This window comes from Girardinichthys multiradiatus, chromosome 20, assembly GCF_021462225.1.
Source record: "Girardinichthys multiradiatus isolate DD_20200921_A chromosome 20, DD_fGirMul_XY1, whole genome shotgun sequence".
In the NCBI taxonomy this organism is placed as follows: Eukaryota; Metazoa; Chordata; class Actinopteri; order Cyprinodontiformes; family Goodeidae; genus Girardinichthys; species Girardinichthys multiradiatus.
The window spans coordinates 37,328,766-37,347,119 of record NC_061812.1 but is presented as its reverse complement, the minus strand read 5'-3'; the positions used below and the strand labels follow the sequence as shown (position 1 = coordinate 37,347,119).

At 37.2% G+C, this 18,354-nt stretch overlaps 2 protein-coding genes across 2 annotated transcripts in view; one reads left to right on the top strand and one right to left on the bottom strand.

Moving 5' to 3' along the window:
• Positions 1-13,585, bottom strand: part of LOC124856726 (ataxin-7) — a 42,880-nt gene extending 29,295 nt beyond the window's left edge. The window contains exons 1-4 of the mRNA XM_047347504.1: positions 13,235-13,585; positions 10,111-10,208; positions 2,111-2,323; positions 1,842-1,910 (exon numbers count right to left, since the gene is read on the bottom strand). Of these exons, the coding sequence (XP_047203460.1) occupies positions 1,842-1,910; positions 2,111-2,315 (274 nt within the window). The 5' untranslated portion in view covers positions 2,316-2,323; positions 10,111-10,208; positions 13,235-13,585. The remainder of the gene's footprint in view (positions 1-1,841; positions 1,911-2,110; positions 2,324-10,110; positions 10,209-13,234) is intronic.
• A 2,027-nt stretch (positions 13,586-15,612) lies between these two features.
• thoc7 (THO complex 7) lies at positions 15,613-18,227 on the top strand. The gene is made up of 8 exons (XM_047347794.1): positions 15,613-15,850; positions 16,084-16,204; positions 16,673-16,800; positions 16,888-16,974; positions 17,609-17,666; positions 17,751-17,817; positions 17,897-17,966; positions 18,059-18,227. The coding sequence occupies exons 1-8, from the start codon at positions 15,832-15,834 to the stop codon at positions 18,118-18,120; spliced, it is 612 nt and encodes a 203-aa protein (XP_047203750.1). The 5' UTR covers positions 15,613-15,831; the 3' UTR covers positions 18,121-18,227.
• The last annotated feature ends 127 nt before the right edge of the window (positions 18,228-18,354 follow it).

Sequence of the window (18,354 nt, the reverse complement as noted above, 5' to 3'; positions counted from 1 at the left end):
ATATAAGTTCAGTCCATTTACTATTTACAAATGACCGCATTATATCTGCAGTCTGCACAGCTCCCAACAAACTCAATAAGTGTTCACATCCCTGCTGTTTTTTCCATTTCTTGTAGACAGTCTATTGTTTTATACGCATATTTATACATTTGTTTAATTACTCAGTTGTACATTTCTTTTAATCAGAGTATGGTATTTTTAATGACTGTACAGAATGTTTCTCATGTTATCTATTTCCCCTTACTATACAGTCTCATATTCGTATTTTCTGTTTTTAGATTTTTAGCTTGGTGTGGATCAGCATGCTTCTATTTGCCTTTCATTTCCTGTTGATACACCTGAATTTTCCCACTGAAGGACAATTAATGCTATTTATTGTATTGTGTGTAACACCAGGTCTTCAGATAATGTTCTTCTGATAGTCCCAAGATCCTGTTCTCAATTAAGACAAACTGCATAATAACACATGCTCATTATGTGTGGACTTATTTGTTACTGCTAAGCATTTTATTTATTTAAAAACTATTTTAAAAAAATGTTACGGCCTTTTGGTTTTTAGATAAATTGTGTATGTTAATCTGTTTTGTATTACAGTTGATTTTTGTTTCTATAGCCTAGTGTTTCCAGTTCTCTGTAATTTAGGGAATTTTTGTCCCTCGTCTTGATCATAGATCACTGGTAGACAAGAGACTGCTTCTCATTGGGACAGTCTGGGTAAAATAAGATGATGTTTAGATAATATTTGTTTTAGCGCCTACAGAAGACATAGGATTTCCCCTCTGTTCTGTTGTAAATAATGCAATAAACAGTACACATATACTAGCTAAATCCTAAAACATTTTTTAGGAAAAGAAATTTGATTAAAGGTTCAGCAGGAACATTAACCACTTTATCTTCTAGACTGGTTTCTACAACAAATGTAATAAATTCTTCCAACTATTTTAGTAGAAGCCTCCTATATGTGCAGTCTTTGTAACTAACATGTTTTTAGAATGAAGTGAATGCAGTGACGTTTGAAACAATTTTATTTGGGGTATAATATAGAGATTCTAAGCTGCACTTTTGAGGATTTCTGCCGAGAATATAATTTATGTCCTTTTTTTCCTGTAAACAATATTGTCCGGGGTGTATAGCTTATTTCATTTGAAAAAGAATACAAGCAGAATCTCTCCATTACTTTCTTTAACCAGTGAAAATATATTCTACAGTAATGAATGTGACTTTTTAATAATAATGGACAACTACAATCAATCAACTGACACTTACTCTAACCAATAATGAGGTCGATCATAAATCCAATAAAGTTTTTTGAAAGTTTTATGGAAATATTTAAATTATTTTATAAATTAGGCATTTTTGTGATTTATTTTTTGTCACGACTGCTATTGGTTTCAATGCAAATTGAGGGACATACATTTAAATTCCGCTTTTAAAAGGCTGCAACTCTTAATTTTTAGCTGCATGCATGAAGTTATTGTAATGTTCACTCAGGTGAAATACTTTCTTTTGACAGACAACTCTTCCGACATTTGCTCACACACCTAAAGACGTGTATTAAATTCGTGTTCCAAAGAGAAACCCATAAGCAATGAGTATGTTTGGGCCTAAACTTAACTGCTAACTCTTATTGTTTTTGTGTGCAGCCGTAAAGGAGAAACTAAACACGATCAAAATCAGGTTTCACATTCAAAAACCGGCTGTTTAGTTAGCTGTTTATGCGCATGATCTACAGTAAGTTCTGACTGAACCAAGCGTGCAAAGTGTTTTGAGTCAGTGTGTGTCTTATGTGCAAACCCCACAACCAAAATACACATTTGGCCCTACAGTGAAAAAACACTCACCTTCTCTGCACAAACGCATGGCTTCTCGATTTTTCCCCAAGTCTTTGAAACTTTCCTCCGATCCAGCACCTGAAAACAAGGCGATCCGAAACAGGGACAGATAAATAGTTGCACTTGCTTGTCTGACCGTGCTGCTGCTACCAGTAGCGTTTCTTCATATCCAGCCTAAAAACTGAATGCAATCGGCCAAATAAAAAAAAGGTCGGGACTGGCAACTGTCGCGCTTCCCCTCGCTTCCTCTCACACATTCGGGACGCCGAGGAACTCACCGTCGTGTCCGTGCAGTTTGGCGGCGTCGATCCAGCTGCTCCAAGGCTGTCCCAGCATTATTTCAGGACTAGGCAGCGATCTCCGCTCCGCAACAGTCGCCATTGCTGTGGAGCCTTCTCCCCGCTGGATCTGCTGCTGCTTCAGCTGCTGCCTGGCCGCTCGGCGCTGCTCCCCCCTGACGTCATCCTCGGCCCTTTCCGACATTCTTTCCGCTACAATGTAACAACAGAGAGAGTCAGCTATGGGCGCGCTCGGGATAGGACGACTCTTCACCCACTGATTATTTTAAACAGCCAATACTTGTGTTATTAGACTCTAACATAAAATTAAAATAAAATAAAAGCTCATATGTACTCAACAGTCCTAAGTCTAGTGGCGGTTCAGCTGTAAGTTACCATCTAGTTAACGCTGACATTTGTCATTTCACTCGTGAGTTCATAAGCTTCGTTTCTTCCACTACGCAGAACCCATAGTGACAGCAACGTTGCTATGGCATTATGCATAATGAAAATTATTCTACCAATATACCCTTGAGGGCCGCTTTGTTGGACCCCCTTCTGCCTTCAGAACTGACCCAAAACAAGGTGTCAGAAACATTTCTGTGGTCATAAATGGATGGACATGGTAATCTGCTCAGTCGGTACTAATGGGCCCAAAGTGTTCCAAGAAAATACTGCCCACACCATTACACTACCACCAGCAGCCTTAACCGATGGTGCACAACAGGATAGACCCTACCACCTGAATGTCAGCTGAGATCAAGACTCATTGGAGCAGGCAACATTTTTCCAGTCTGTTATTGTCCAATTTTGTGGAGTCTGTGTGAGCTGTAGCCCCAGCTTCCTGCTCTTAGCTGATAGGAGCTGCATTCTGTGTGGTTTTCTGCTGCTGTAGCCCACCTGTTTCATGGTTTGACATGTTATGTGTTGAGATTGTATTCAACAAACTTGGCTGTAAGGTTGGTTATTTGTGCTACTGTTGCCTTTCTACCTCAAATCTCTCTGTCCTTTCTCCTCAGACAAAGGCAATTTGGTTCACACTGATGCCTCTTACTGGATATTTTTGAACTATTCTCTGTAAACCCGAGATATGGTTGTGAGTGAAAGTCCCTGCAGATTGGCTGTTTCTGAAATACTTCTGAAATACCAGCCCATGAGGCACCAGCAACCATGACACAAAATACCTTCCTGTTTCTTCCCCACTCTGATGCACCATTTGAACTTTAGCAAGTTATCTTCCCCACATCTACATGACTAAATGCACAGAGTGGCTGCCATGTGATTGGCAGATTTGATAATGTGTGGCAACAAAAAATTAAGCGGGTGTACCTAGTGGTCATTAAGTGTATATACAAGCAATGCCTCTGAATAAACACTGATGATAGCTCAATGCTTGTCATTCATGAAATATTGCACAAGTTATCCATGTGATGTGAAATAAAAAAATTTGCTCTTACATTACATTTTTTTTGCCTATACCTAAAAAAAAAACAAAAAAAATACAGCAACTTTATTTTATTTAAATAAATGAAAATTTGAAAAGTGTGGCATGCACATGATGGAGTGCAGGAGTGCAGAACAGTTGGATTTGGTCTCTACAGGTGCTGGGTTGATATCTTTATATTCTGTTTGGGTCATGTTTTTCAATCCGTTCAGTTTTCTCTATTACCTGTTACGTTTTCCAACATGTTACGTCACAGTATTTGCTGCAGAAAAGCCGAACAGGGTCATGGACTTCTGGCTAACCAAGTTCACGTATCTGCCATTTTTATTTCTCGCTGCGATTTGTAGTCCAAACTCAAGTATGCTGAAGCTGCAAGTCTAAATGTTCAGTTGTTGGGTGTATTAACCCATACAGTTCATTACACAGTCCCCCAGCATAAGAACCTCTTCGAAGTGCCTGGTTGCATTTTATTTTTCATGGAAATGTTCCCACATCAGTGGGAAATTTCTTTTTGTCTGCGTGAAGCAGAACGAGCGATAAGCTGCAAATAACGCTAAAATGACAATAAATTTTATTTTAGACAGGAATTTATTGTTTGTTGAAATGATCTTGCCATTGTGTCGATAGCAGTACCATCATGCCTTCTTCTCATGTAAGTGTTGTGTGCTGCATTTAGCTCCTTGAGGACATAACCATACTGCGTGTTTTTAATAGTATTACAGAAACAGCTTTGCATTGTTTTTGCCTTTTTTGTCTCGTTTTTGTGCCACTACATAATTGTATCTGTAATCAAACTACAAAAATGGCCAAACGGGTTAAAGTTGAGCGATCTTCGACCTGGAGAGGGCGGGGTGTGAAGTGCCTCAGTAGCATTTAAAGAGACCGCACCAAATAAGTTGCTCTCAGACGCACTTCAGAAGGGGTAAAACAACAGACCAAAGCACTGCAGTTCCACGTTATATAGACCAAAACTGAATGATTTAAGTGCGAAATGAAAGGATTTAAAAGCATGATATGTCCCCTTTAAAAAACAGCTTTTTTTATAATGAGGTTAAATTTCACACAGCCAGACTATTTACTAGTTCAGTGAGTTCTGAATGCAATTGGTGACACTGGATTTAATTTTGGGGTATCAGAGTAAAGGAGGCTCAATAAAAAGTTTTTTTTTAATTATTTTATCAAATCATGTGTCGTTTTTATTCAACTTTGCAATAATTTCCCACTACGTGTGGAACTATTACACATAGTGTAATATGACTTAATATAACTTAAAAATATAACTGTAACTTAAAGCAAAGAATTTTGTGGTTTAATCTGAAAAGAAGAAATAAGAATCTAGGGCTAAGAAGAGTTTTGTACAAACTGTAGAAAGAAATGGTAATGGAACAGACAGGACACAAAAACTTTGTAGATAAAATGAAAAACGTACTATGATCCCTTATGAATGACTGAGTACAATGGAAAGTGACATCTTTTCAAGGTAAAAATAAGAACTACACACAAAAGAAGAGATTAAAAAAAGGAAAAGAAAAACAACTGGGTATAAATCTAAGCTCTCCATTTTTTAAATGCAGTCTCGCATTCAGAATCTCAGAGCATATACCATCTAAGTGCACAAACTGGATATGCATGCCTTGTGTTTTGCAATCTATGTCCACAGATTTGAAAAAGCTTCTTCCTGCAAAGAACAAGGAAGTGGGCCACTGTGTGCAGGGCAGCAAGTGGGGCACTGATGTTTTGCCCAAAGGTGAGGATTCTCTCTGACAATTCAGCGGTCAGCATTGTTTAAGGAAGACTGTAAAAATAAAAATCTTTAGCGTTATATTACGTTATATTACTTCTTACAACCCCAATATTTTTTCTTTCATCATGTCTTTGGGAAAAAAAAAAAATCTGTTTACTTTCACTTTCTAAATGACTACTCCTGATCCAACACCAAGAGAAAACAAGACTTATTAATAGTGAATAATTTAAGTAAAGAATTTAAATGAGTCTCTTCTATTTTATTTGTATCATTTTCCAAGCTGTCAGATTGACAATACAACGAGGTTATTTCTGAATGTACAGGAACCCACGTTAAATAAAATCCCAAATTAAAAGGCATATTGGAATATATACTTCATTTTGTACACCTGCCCCTGTATTTTTAATTCGTTTATTTTTTAGCAATGTACAGACAGGAAATGGGCATAGAGAGTAGGAGAGAAGACATACAGCAGATGTCCCAGGATGGGGAATCGAACCACAGACGGTGGCATTGAGGACTCATAGCCTCTGTAAGTTATAAAAGGAAACTAAATCCGAATTAATCACTTAAAACTAAATATATTGTCAGTTTCTATCACATAATTAGTAAACGTTATTTCCTTTGGTCCAATTTAGGCTTTTACAAGCAAACACTTCAGTCAAATATTGATTCCTTGTCCTCAACTGCTGAAAATCATCTGAACTCTCCTGGCTCCTGAACTGGTTAGAAACCACATGCATAGTAACACAGATTTCAAATGAAGATTTCATTTATTATGGGCAAAAAGCTATCCAAACCAACCCCGCCCTGTGTGAAAACATAATTGATATGTATATCTATTGCCCTTTTCCCACTGGCTCGATTTGGCCCGACTCAGCTCCACTAAGCTCGTTTCGCTAGCATTTCTCCTTCTTAGCAGGGCTAAGCGAGGCCAAGTCGTACTGTACACGACGTGAACAAACGGCTGTTCACTGACAGGCCGTGAGCACGGCCAGCCGTAAGAGTCAACCAGCGTAACTAAACAACCGCAATTTTCAAACGTGCATTCAAGCAAGCGAGAGAAACATATGAAGGAGTGCGGACAAATATACGAAAAAGTCACCCCTTGGAGCAATGACGAGGTGCAAGCTTTTCTCATATCATAGGAGACTGCAATATTTAACGACAGCTGGATGGGGCAACAAGGAATGAAAAGGTGTTTGCTGATGTAGCCGATCAAATGGCTGAATTCTGCTCTCTACCAGAACATCCTGAAGGAGAATGTCCAGTCAAAGGTTTGTGACTTTAAACTCAAGCAAACTGGTGTTATGCAGACACACAATGATCCAAAGCACACCAGCAAGTCAACCTCTGAATTGCAAAAAATACTCTTTAATAAATAAATGACAAAATAAGGTTTTGGAGTGGCTTGATCAAAGTTTGGACTTAAATATGGTTTAAATGCTGCAGCATAACTCGAACAGGAGATGTATGCTAGAAAACCTCCCAATGTGTCTCAACCGAAACAATTCTTCCAATAGTGGGCCAATATTGATCATCTGCAACATTTAAGGGACACAAGGCAAAAACAGAAGAATTGTGTAAGGGTCCAAATACTTTTCATGGCTCTGTATTTTAAACCTAAGCTATATTTAAGACGGGCTACTATAGGAACTAATGGTTAAAATCGAACCAATTTCTTAAAAGAATTTAAATCTGACAAGAAAATGCTTCACGTTGGACCATAACTCAAGCTCCAAAACATAACATTGACACTAAGGATTAAACCCAGTTGGTAAATAGTATTATTAGTTTAGGTAATGAAGTTTGTAGAGGGCAGTTTACTTTAATATTTGAATATTAAATTCCCAGTTACTCAGGAAATAGAAAAAACAATCATAATATGGGACCATGTTTCAATGTTTTGAAGGAGACAGCTCTGTAATTTTTCAGAAATTCTAAACAAAAATGTTTTGGATCACAAAATGTACTCTAAGTTTATTTGCCCAGAAAAATAAAAAAAAGAGACATGCAGATGGACAACCAGTAATTTAGTTCTGAGGCTTTTGCAGTTGTATACAACATAGTGCCACTTGTGCATTACTTGATGCAGTTACATTTAATTAAGAATGAGACCTACAATTAAAATCTACGGGCACATCCACTGAAGGAACAACCCTACCTGGAACAGAATTGCAGTCCAGCATTGGTGTAAACCTACATCCTCACAGGGTGCTGGCCGTGTTTGCCTTTGCCATTTTGTACCTTTGTAGTTTTGGTTGTTGTCCTGCTGTCTATAATAGGCCATTTTGTATCGACCATGCTTCATTCTGTACCTGCCTGAAAGACCTTTTTATACTCACTTTGATATCCAACTATTTCAAGTCATTTTCTTTAATCTAATGATAGTCCACTGTAAGGAAATGTGGTTGTATGTTTTGTATCTATTTATATGATATCAGCAGACGGTCACTTAAGAGTCACTTTGTTTTGATCTGGGTTTATTATCAGTCATATTTTATATGAGTGGACTTGTCCAAATACAGATTTGAACAAAAGTAAATGGGAATATAGTGGTTTGTACACTGTTTCCAGATTATAAAATAGAATTAAATGGAATTTAATGATAGATTTGACCATTTGAGATCTTTTATCTCCCTTACGCATGAAATCACTTAACATCTAAAATAAGTGGACAAAGCATGGTTTAAACCATGAAGCCAAAATTGTTTTGTTTACAGGTAAAAATGGAAGTGATGAAATGGCAAAGTGTAGATAGGATTTGGAGATAGGAATTGGCAAAAGGGTCAACTAACCCGAACCAGCCCACATATGACCCAGTAATGCAGCGGTTCTTGTTAACATCATCTTGTTGATTAAGACCAAACAAAATCTTGGTCTTTCATCACAGCAGCACAAATATGTTTCACAAATCAACTGTGACCCTGAGTGGAATAGCAATTATTCTTTTCATGTTTTTTATTTTAGTAAACTGATTTAATCCAACTCCATTTCAACTGTATGGGCTAGGTTCTGATCAAAGTTTGGGGGAGTGGTTGCGTATGTGACCCAGGGGACTGAAATGATAGAGATTACTTCAGAGATTACTCATAACTTGGTGGGGCTTGCAGTCGGTACTCATCAGCCAGGCTTTCCCAGCATTTTATCTACATTTCTCTGTCTTAGTCATCCCCCACATCTTCTTCCCCCTTCTGAGCTCATAAAATCATTTAACTGTAGGTTGTACCCCAGGAATACTAAGGCACAGCGTACGCTAACGGTTGCAGGATGAATGAGGAGAGGAGGGAGTGATTGTGACATCAGAGCAATAAAACATTAATGTCTGATTGTTTAAAAGTACTTAGGGGCTGAATAAAAACATAAACTAGCTAGAAATTATTCCCACAACCATTTCTTCAAGCGAATAAAGCTGAAGTTTATCTCTTTATTTTACAGGCTTCTCTTTGTGTCAACTTTGTTATCAGCACTGTGGCTCTGACAAAAAAGAAGGGAGGGGTGATATTTTTAATACTAACACACAAAGTTGGTCCAATCAACAAATTATACCTCAGTTATATCGAAAAAGACAAACAATAAAAACACTTATCTAGCTCATTAAAAAGAAGGCCGGAACACTTACCCTCCTGTCCCTGCCCCAGCTTATAATTTCCTCACACACTAAATGGAGTGCAGTGAAAAAGTATTTGCCCCCTCAAAGCTTTCTTCTGTTTTGGCTTTTTTGCCACCCTTAAATCTTTCAGGACATCAAATTATTCTTAACTTCAGAAAAAGTGCGTCAAGTCAAATAAAAGTAGAAAACTGTCCGGTGGTCAACTGAAAACGAGAAAGTGTTTCTGGAAATCATGGACTACACATATTCCAGGCTAAAGGGTAACAGTCACCAACTTACTTCGAAATCAAAAAACAATTTAATGTCAGGATCCATGAAGGTACGGGAACCCATTCATGCACATTTAACAGCAGCTTGCACATCTGTGAATGCATTATTGATGGAGGAACACGGATTATGGAAAGAAAACAAAACATTACAAAGACAAATCTGAAAGGTGTGGCGTGCATTTCAATCCAGTCTTTAACTTGATTCCCCGACATGAAACCAAGGGCAACCAAATGCCTTCCGAAGTCACCTAATTGGTGAACTAGAGTCATCCACCTGTGTGCAGTTTAATCTCAGTTTAAATCCAGCTGTTCTGTGAAGGCTTCAGGGGTTTGTTAGAGAACATTAGCGAACATGCAGGATCTTGAAGACCATGGAACACAGCAGACAGGTTAGGGAGAAAGATGTGAAGAAGTTTAACTTACGTGTTATAAAACAATATCGCAAATTTCATGGAGCGCTTTTCGCTCCATCATCCAAAAAGGTAAAAAAGTATGTCAAAACTGCTATCACACAAAGACGTTAGGTATGGGATATAATTATTATTATTATTCAGGAGGCCACGATGCAATTATAAATCGCTTGATGACATTAGGTTGATGCTAGTGGTGTTATTTACCCCACAACACTCGCAGCCCTAGTTGCTTTAAAAGATGGTTCTGCAAAGTATTGACTCGGAGGGGGGGGGGGGGGCAAATAGAAATGCAAACGGCATTTACGGCTGTAACGTCATAAAATGAGAAACTTCAGAGAAAAGAAGACTAATGCCAGGCACTGTGACTGTTGCTGTAATAAAATGCCTCGTTGGCATCAAGTTAATAGTCTGGAAACACTACTAAGAATACCAAATAAACAAAGAAAATACAAATTATATACAAATTATGCTTTTTTGTTAGTAATTATGTTTTTTGCAGGAAGCTGTGAGATCTTACCTTGATACAACAAGAAACAAGAAGGTTATTTTTAATTTGATTAGCCAATCCTCATCAGTTTGGGTGTTGCAGGCTGGTACACACACTGGAGAGGATACCTGGAGACAAACAAACCAAAACACAACCAACAAAGACTATTATCAAGTCAAGCTTGGCTCTGTTAGCCCATTTGTATTGTCATTTATCCATTTCATAAAACAAACAAGCAACGGTACGTTTGAAATGCCTCTAAACTCGTTGTCCATCTGCAACTGTCCCATGTGAGTTAGAGTCCTTGCTGGAACAACTCTGATTAAAATGAGTGGGTCATCAACAGGCTACTTCAAAACTCGATGACCTGCTGAAGAATCATTTTAATCATTTGTAAAAGGATTTAGTGATTGGATATTTGCCATTTGGCCTTAAAGTGAGATGATCCCCAATTTCTTAAATTTTGAATTTTAAGAAATCTTTGTACGTAATGTTTTACTGTTGTTTTATCCTAACCACCGTGCTAAAAACTAAACATAAATATTAGCCTCTATGGTTAAAACAAGTAAATTTACCTGATGGACAAGAGCACCCATGTTGCTAAATGTGGATTGTGATCTTTAATTAAATAAATAAAGTATAAAACACATTTCTGTATCTGCGATGAGTTTACTGTTCAGTTATTCACATCCTTTTTAAAGCATTTCTTCTAATTTTTTATGCATACATTGCATTTTACATACAAATAGTGTTTTCGATGAAATGTTTGAGGGTGGTTTGGGGTTCTGTGTCTTCCCAAGCACACTAATACCTCTCCTCCTATTCCTACCACCACTACTACTAAAAAAGAGCTAGTATTAGGACTGTTTTCTAACTTTAAACAGTGAAACATCTTCTCATACAAGCCTTCTGAATCAACTTTTGATTGTCAAACTATCAAACTGTCAGTTTAAATTAACGTCATTCGACACAGATCAAGATTTTAGAAATATTAAATTCTACTTATTTCTTAAAGATCTCCCCTGATTTTCAGATGCAGACAAGTCAGTGATACGACATCCCTGTGGAGGAATTTTGGACCACTCTTCTATGCAGAATGGTTTTAATTTTTCCACTTTGCGAGATTTTCTAGTTCGAACGCCATGTTTAACGTCATACCATGGCGTCTCAATTGAATTTAAGTCTGAACTTTGACTATGCCGTTACGAAATCTTCATTTTGTTTTTGTTTTTTTAGCCATTCAGAGTTGTTGGTGTTTTTGAAATCATTGTTCTGTTGTGTAACCCAAGTCTACTTGAGCTTAAGGTCCCAAACTGATGACTGGACATTCCTTGTCACAATTGTTTGGTAGAAAACAGAACTTATCGTTCCTTTTACTACAGTAAGTGATCCAGAGATTACCATCACACTACCACCACCATGTCTGATTGTCAGTGTGATGTTCTATTTTTTGAAATGCCGTGCTAGTTTTACACCAGACCTTGCAGGAAGCACAACTACCAAAAAGTTTCCAACAGAATATTTTCCCCGGAGTTGTGTGGATCTTTAAGATGTTTTTCTGGGCAAAGAAGTGACGAGTCTTTGTGTTTGCACTCTTAAATAAATCTGAGTAGGACTGGAACCCCTGGAAAGCTTTACAGCTGTTTCATACTTTCTCCTCTTGTACACAATAATTCTCACTGTAGCCCAGAATGTTTCTCACCTGTTCTTGAATGTCTTTATATCAGGGCAGGATGTGTTGCTTTTAAGATCTTTTAGTCCACTTCCTGTTATCTGACAGGTTCTATTTAAAGAATGTGTAGATTCAACAGCTCTAGCAGCAATCAGGCCTGTGTGTAGCTCTTGAACTCTGCTTAAAAAAGGTTGATTCATAATATAGCAAGAAGGTGATTACTATTTTACATAGGGCCAGGAAGGTTTGGCTAATGTTATCTTTCTCCTCAAAATCATGATTAGAATGATTAGAAAACTGCCTTTTGTCTTTACTCAGGTTATTTCTGTGTGATATCAACATTTGTTTCATCATTTAAAATATTTCAGCATGACAAAAAAGGAATAAAAAAAAACAACAAAGAAACTTTTTTAAAGAGACAAAGTGATCACTGAAGAGGCCTTTGTCCCAGAATACAGTTGTTAAAGAAGTTGCTGCTTTTAGTGACCAATATACTACATCACACAGATGCAGGATCCATAGGGATATGTCAGGTGCCACATCATAAACATAATTTCAATGCATATGTCCAGTATGCAACAACAAGCCATATATAACAAAAGGTCTGCGAGTTACTATTAACAAAACAGCTAAATAAAACAGTGAAACAAGTCATTGTTTTAAAGGTCTACTGTAATCTAGTGGAGGATGAAGAGTAGGAGCGATCAATTATTTGATCTTCAGTTTCAGCGATCCACAAGGCATGTTGTCTGAGGTGTCTTCAGAAGAGTTTGTGTTGGAGAAAACGTTTTCTTCAGAATGAAGAGGTGGTTCAGCTCTCCCTAAAGGAGTCACTGTAGCTAATGGCAACATAAACTCGTTGCTAACATTTTAAACATATGATCAAAATGTCACAATCTAAATCAGGTTAACGTATTTAAAGTAGTGTGTAAAATAGACGAGCTTTTAGTTTACAATGACACCATCTATGTAATCACAGCGATTTCATGCTCTTACGTTAAAATTAGACGGGTATTTAAAACTCTTTATCTACGGTGTTTTAAAAATAAACTAAACGTTCATCACACTTTAATGGAGAAATGTCTCTATTGGTTCAAAGCAGGTGCAACTGGAATAGCTAGCGGGCAGCAGCTAGAGGACACAAACAAGAGGCAGCATGTTTAGCTAACGTTGTTCTTGTACTTTTTTACTACACTTGTACAGCAAAAAACTATCCTATCTGTATAAATTCATTTTAAAGCCCAACAATAACTAACGACCAATATCAGGAAGGGTTATATTGGGCAAAATAGATATTTGTTTGCGCGGTTTTGTCCTAAGAACAAGCTTGATTCAGAGTAACACTGGTGGCTGGTACTTCACAGCAGCGGTGGCTAATTGTTACGTTAGCCTGAAAACAGCCATGGCCAACGATAGCGAGGAAGCTGCCAGAAGCCTGACAGCCCAGCGGCGGTCACGGAGCGACAACCGCCGGGAACTCACCGAGACTGTGGGTACCGGAGCTCTAAATGTGTCCCAAGGCCGATGAACAGCAACTGGATGCACGGGGTGAATGACAAACAGGACGGTGGGAGGGAAACGAATGCAGTGTTCAGCTTCTAAGGAGGTCTTCACCTGGTGCTTCCATGTCTGTTTACCAGATTGCATTCTGGGAACGGGACGTCACTGGTCATGTGTCGGTTGCGGCCGAGCCAACTCACGGTGCCGGTTCATGTCTGGGCAGTATTAAACCTGGGTGAAGATGTTTTTTTTAACGGAGTATGTATGTGTGTGTGTGTTTTTTTTTTGTTTTTGTTTTTTTTTTAGCAGAGCGATAATACTTGTATTGCTTTTGATGCAGTTTGTTTAAACTGAGAAGTAGTGGCGGGTTTTGCAGGAGGCCTTCGTAGTCCGCCACATCTAAACTGTATTTTAAAGAGTCTGTTATCTGTGTAGATCAGTTCAGTACAGGTTTGACCATTCTATATATTGCTGGTTTTACGTTTTTCTTAGTCTAATGTTATCTTGGTGCCAAGATAAGCATTTTATATGTTATTCTTTGTGTTTTTCTAAATAAAATATAGATATAATAAGTTTAAACTGTGTTTGAAATAATCTGTTTACCCTAGATTAATTCCGTTTAGATTTCTTCTCTTTCAGCTTTTGCCTTTCAGGGGTCACCACAGCGAGTCATTTGTCTCCATATAACCCTATCTTCTGCATCTTCTCTCATTCAGTTTAGTGCAGACAATTCATTCCATTCAGACAATGCAGTTCCTGAGTTTTTGTGGCAAAAATCAACTTGAACTCCTCTCCAGTCAGAATTCCTACTTGAAGGGAACCTTTGCACCTTTCTCATGAATTAAATCCCATTTCACTAGACAGTTATCTCCAACATAGACACAAATATGAGCCCTTCTCTAAGGCTTTCATAAGCCAGCCATTCATGCCAGTCACATCCTGGAATGTTACAGAACCAGTGAGTGTATAGTGGCATTGATTCTGCATCTTTCAAAACTGTTTTGCATTTTCTGTTGGTCCTTACAGAACACACAATGAGTCATGAAGAGTATGTTGCGGTTTAAAGTATTGTAAGGCCTGTTTTATAAACATATCACTAATCTATTGAAAAAAGATTAAATGCAATCAAGTTAATACCTTTACACTGACAGTACAAGAGGAATATTTAATACTATTAAAACAGAGGTAGGTGCAGTGCAATAAACACTGCATTATCTGTGGGCAGAGAGGAAATGAGCCTTACACTGAAATTACTTACTAATATCCAAGATCAGAAAAGATTGTTGTGTACAAAAGAATTTCATGCTAAGTATGATTTCTTAGAAGACTAAAAATATTTTACATGTACGTAGATTTATACATAAACGTCAAAAAAAAAAAAAAATATATATATATATATATATATATATATGTATATGTATATATATATATTTTTTTATATATATATATATATTTTTTTTTTTTTTTTTTTTTTTGTATATGTATATGTATATGTATATATATGTATCGGTATATATATATATATATAAATATATACATATATATGAAAACTAGAAGCACTACTAACTGAAGAGTCACATGGTAGCCAAATGGGTCTTGGGAATGAACTGAACCAATGATCCGGATCTTAGAAAAGAGTTCTAATGCCCATAACCAGACACTGTGCGAGGACGTGAAGTTCATCGTTTGGTCTTTTTGTCTACAGTAGAAATAAAGAGGTATAAATTACTTAGCAGAATATAATAAACAAGATAAAGAGGAAAACATATACGAGACTAACATCAATACAGACTCATGCAGAGCTGTGAAAAAATATTTGTCCCTTTTCCTCTAAGTTTTGCTTTTTGTCGCACTTAGAATGTTTCACAGTACTGTATATGCCTTGAGTGCCTTGTTGCTGAAACGCGCTATATAAATAAACTTGACTTGATATGCCTACTACAATCTAGGGAAGAAAGGCCCAACTTCTGCTTGTGAAACGTCCTGTGATGTTCACATGTGATTGGTCAGACGCACTACCTAATTTGAATGTTATTTGGATGTTAAAAATACTTTTGCCTGATTAAACTGTAGCAATGTTGTAGTAATCCAATAAACCACGTTTGAGTGTTTTGCTGCATTGGATTCATCATTATTGCATCATTTACAAAAGCATATTTTGTAGGTTTTCAAGCAAAAACGTCGGTACTCAGGAAATTACAATTATAGTCAAACTGTTGCATTTTTATGGTATTTATTATTGTTTCATTACGCCAATTTTACCAAAATACTCAAAGTGTAAAAGGAAAAAAATAAAATAAACGTACATTAATATTGCTTCGATAAAAGGTAAATTACGTTTACAAATATATAGCTGACTAAAAAATACATACATTAAAATAATTGACAAAGATTCAAAAATGAATGAAATTTATTTTAAAATCACTAAAAAGCTAATTAATTGTTGATAAAATGACGTCCATGCGGTCGAGATTTTAATCTGGAGCTCGAACGTCCCAGGCAGCAGTTCCGTTTAACACCAGAAGGAGGCAGTATCGGTTGAAAATGTGCCTGGACTGTAAGCAGAAGAAGGAAACAACATGGGGGCTGTTACTGATGGTAAGTAATTGTGCGATTTATTAATTTTATCTCTAAGTTAAAGGTAATTGTATCGACGTTTTTCTAACCCTACAATGTGTCAGCATACAAAATGGGTTTAATTGTCGACAGCAATTAAATTCTACTTAAAGAAGTCGACTTTACTGGGAGCAACTAAGATGCTAACCGTTAGCTAAATCAGTAGCTTTCTAGTAGCCTGTCTGTGAGTGTTGCCTCTCTGGTTTGTGTCACAGATGAAGTTATAAGAAAGCGTCTTCTCATTGACGGTGACGGAGCCGGAGATGACCGCAGAATCAATCTGCTGTTAAAGAGCTTCAACAAATGGTGCCACTCTCCTGGGAGTCCAGAGGAAGGGTGAGCGAGTGTTGGTTCACTGAAATCCATCTTTTCTTGCTCGTTGTTTTTCTTCTAATGTGTGCTAGATATGTAACTATAATACAAAACATACGTTTGGGTGAGATCGAATAGTATACCTTCTGTAGTCACACGGTTAATGTGTAGTCTGGAAAGGTATAGAAAAGGGAAATAGATTGTGAAAAGTTAATTGTATTTTCAGAGCTGATCCCCTGTCCCATTGGATAGACTGCATGTATTCTTCCTTCCATCTGTTTAAATCTATCCAGCCAGTCATAAATCCATCCAGATCAGAGTAGAAATAATATTCCATACATGCACAGTGAGGGTTTGTATTAAAACCTTTAAAACAGACCAAAAAGGACAAGAAGTTTGGAAATTTGAGCCTGGATAAATATAGGAGTTTTAAAATGAAAAATGTGCCAGAACCTTGTTCTTGGAGTTGATCTGTTTTGTTTCTGTGTGTAGATTTACCCAGTATCAAAGGATGCTGGGCACTCTGGCTCAATGTGAGTTTTCCATGGGGAAAACGTTGATGGTTTACGACATGAATCTTCGGGAAATGGAGAATTACGAGAAGATTTACTCAAACATAGGTAGTAACTGATTCAATCTACCACAGTCTACAATATCTGTATCTTTTGGCTAAAAATTTTGAACAAATTTGTATTTTTATGTTGAAGAACAAAGCATCATGTCTGCTCATGACAAGATTGGAGAATGCAAAAAAGAAATACAGAGGGCAAAGAGAATACGAAAAAATCGGCAAGGTAAAGTTCTTTATTTTTGATACTTTGCAAAGTACCTTGCAAAGTATTCATGTGCTTTTTAATGTTACATCCTCAAACCTCTAAGTATTTGACCAGAGTTTTATCTGCAGTGTGGAAGAAATACGTAGTCTAATGAAAATCTGAAAAGTACAGCATGTATTTGTATTCAGTTCCCAATGGTGAAAACTCTGTGAGTCACCTTTCTCTGCAATTGTAGCTGCACACTTCTAGTGAGAGCTTCTACCAACTTATATCTAGAGACTGATTTTTTTTTTTTTTCATTCTTTGCAAGTTTAGTCAGATTTTATTCTTCCAGGATTGCCATGTATTTGGCTCAATACACCTTCTCATCAACTCTGACCAGCTTCACTGTCCCTGCTGACGAAAAGCATCCCCACAGCATCAGGCTTCCACCACCATGTTACACAGTGGGGATGTTGTGTTTTTTTTCGCAAAACATAGCTTTTTGCTTTTAGGCCAAAAAAAAATAAAAAAATCTCATCTGACCCGAGTACATTCTTCCACAAGGTTATGTATTCTTGTAGGGATTTACTTCTACTCTTTAGGTTGAGGAGTTTTTGGTTATCTAAATATTGTGAAAGTTTGCATGCTTAACTGTTTTGTTCCCTTCCAGAATATGATGCTTTAGCAAAGGTAATCCAGCAGCATCCGGACCGCCATGAAACCCTCAAGTAAGTCAGCCTAATCATCTTGTCTTTTATCTTTTGCTTTTTTAATTCATGTATTGTGCTTCATTTTGCTTTGTTTACTTACAGGCAGTTGGAGGCATTAGACAAAGAACTCCAACAATTGTCTCATATTAAGGAGAATGTGGATGCGAAGGTAAAAGAAAATGTGTGCGTTATCTCCTCTGTTTAGATGTAAGTTGCTTTTCTTTTTCTGACACCTGTGCCTTGTTTAGTTGGAGTTGAGGAAGAAGCAGTTCCATGTTCTTCTCACCACCATTCAGGAGCTACAGCAGACACTTGAGAGTAAGTACTTTTTTTTTTTTTTTCTTCAGTGGCACTTAAACTTTAAACTGTTTTCTGAGAAAAGTAAAGTCCTTTATGCATTCCATATCTAGTTGACGAGAAGTCAGACAGTGACGACCACAGTCAGGAGAGCCCTGCAGAGAATGGTGAATAAATGCCTACAGAGCCTGACTGAAATGGATCTTGATTTTAAACGGAACCAACTTTAAGAATCCTGGTTTTTTTTTGTATGTACTTTTAAATAAAGTTGACTTGTCCATATGTGGTTGTCTGTGTAATTCATGCGTTTGAGTTAAAATAAGAGTTTTTTTAATATACACTTTGTACTGGAAGTTGAAGAGCAGAAAAAGCATTTAGTATTTCACAGTTCAAAATTTGGTTCTGCATC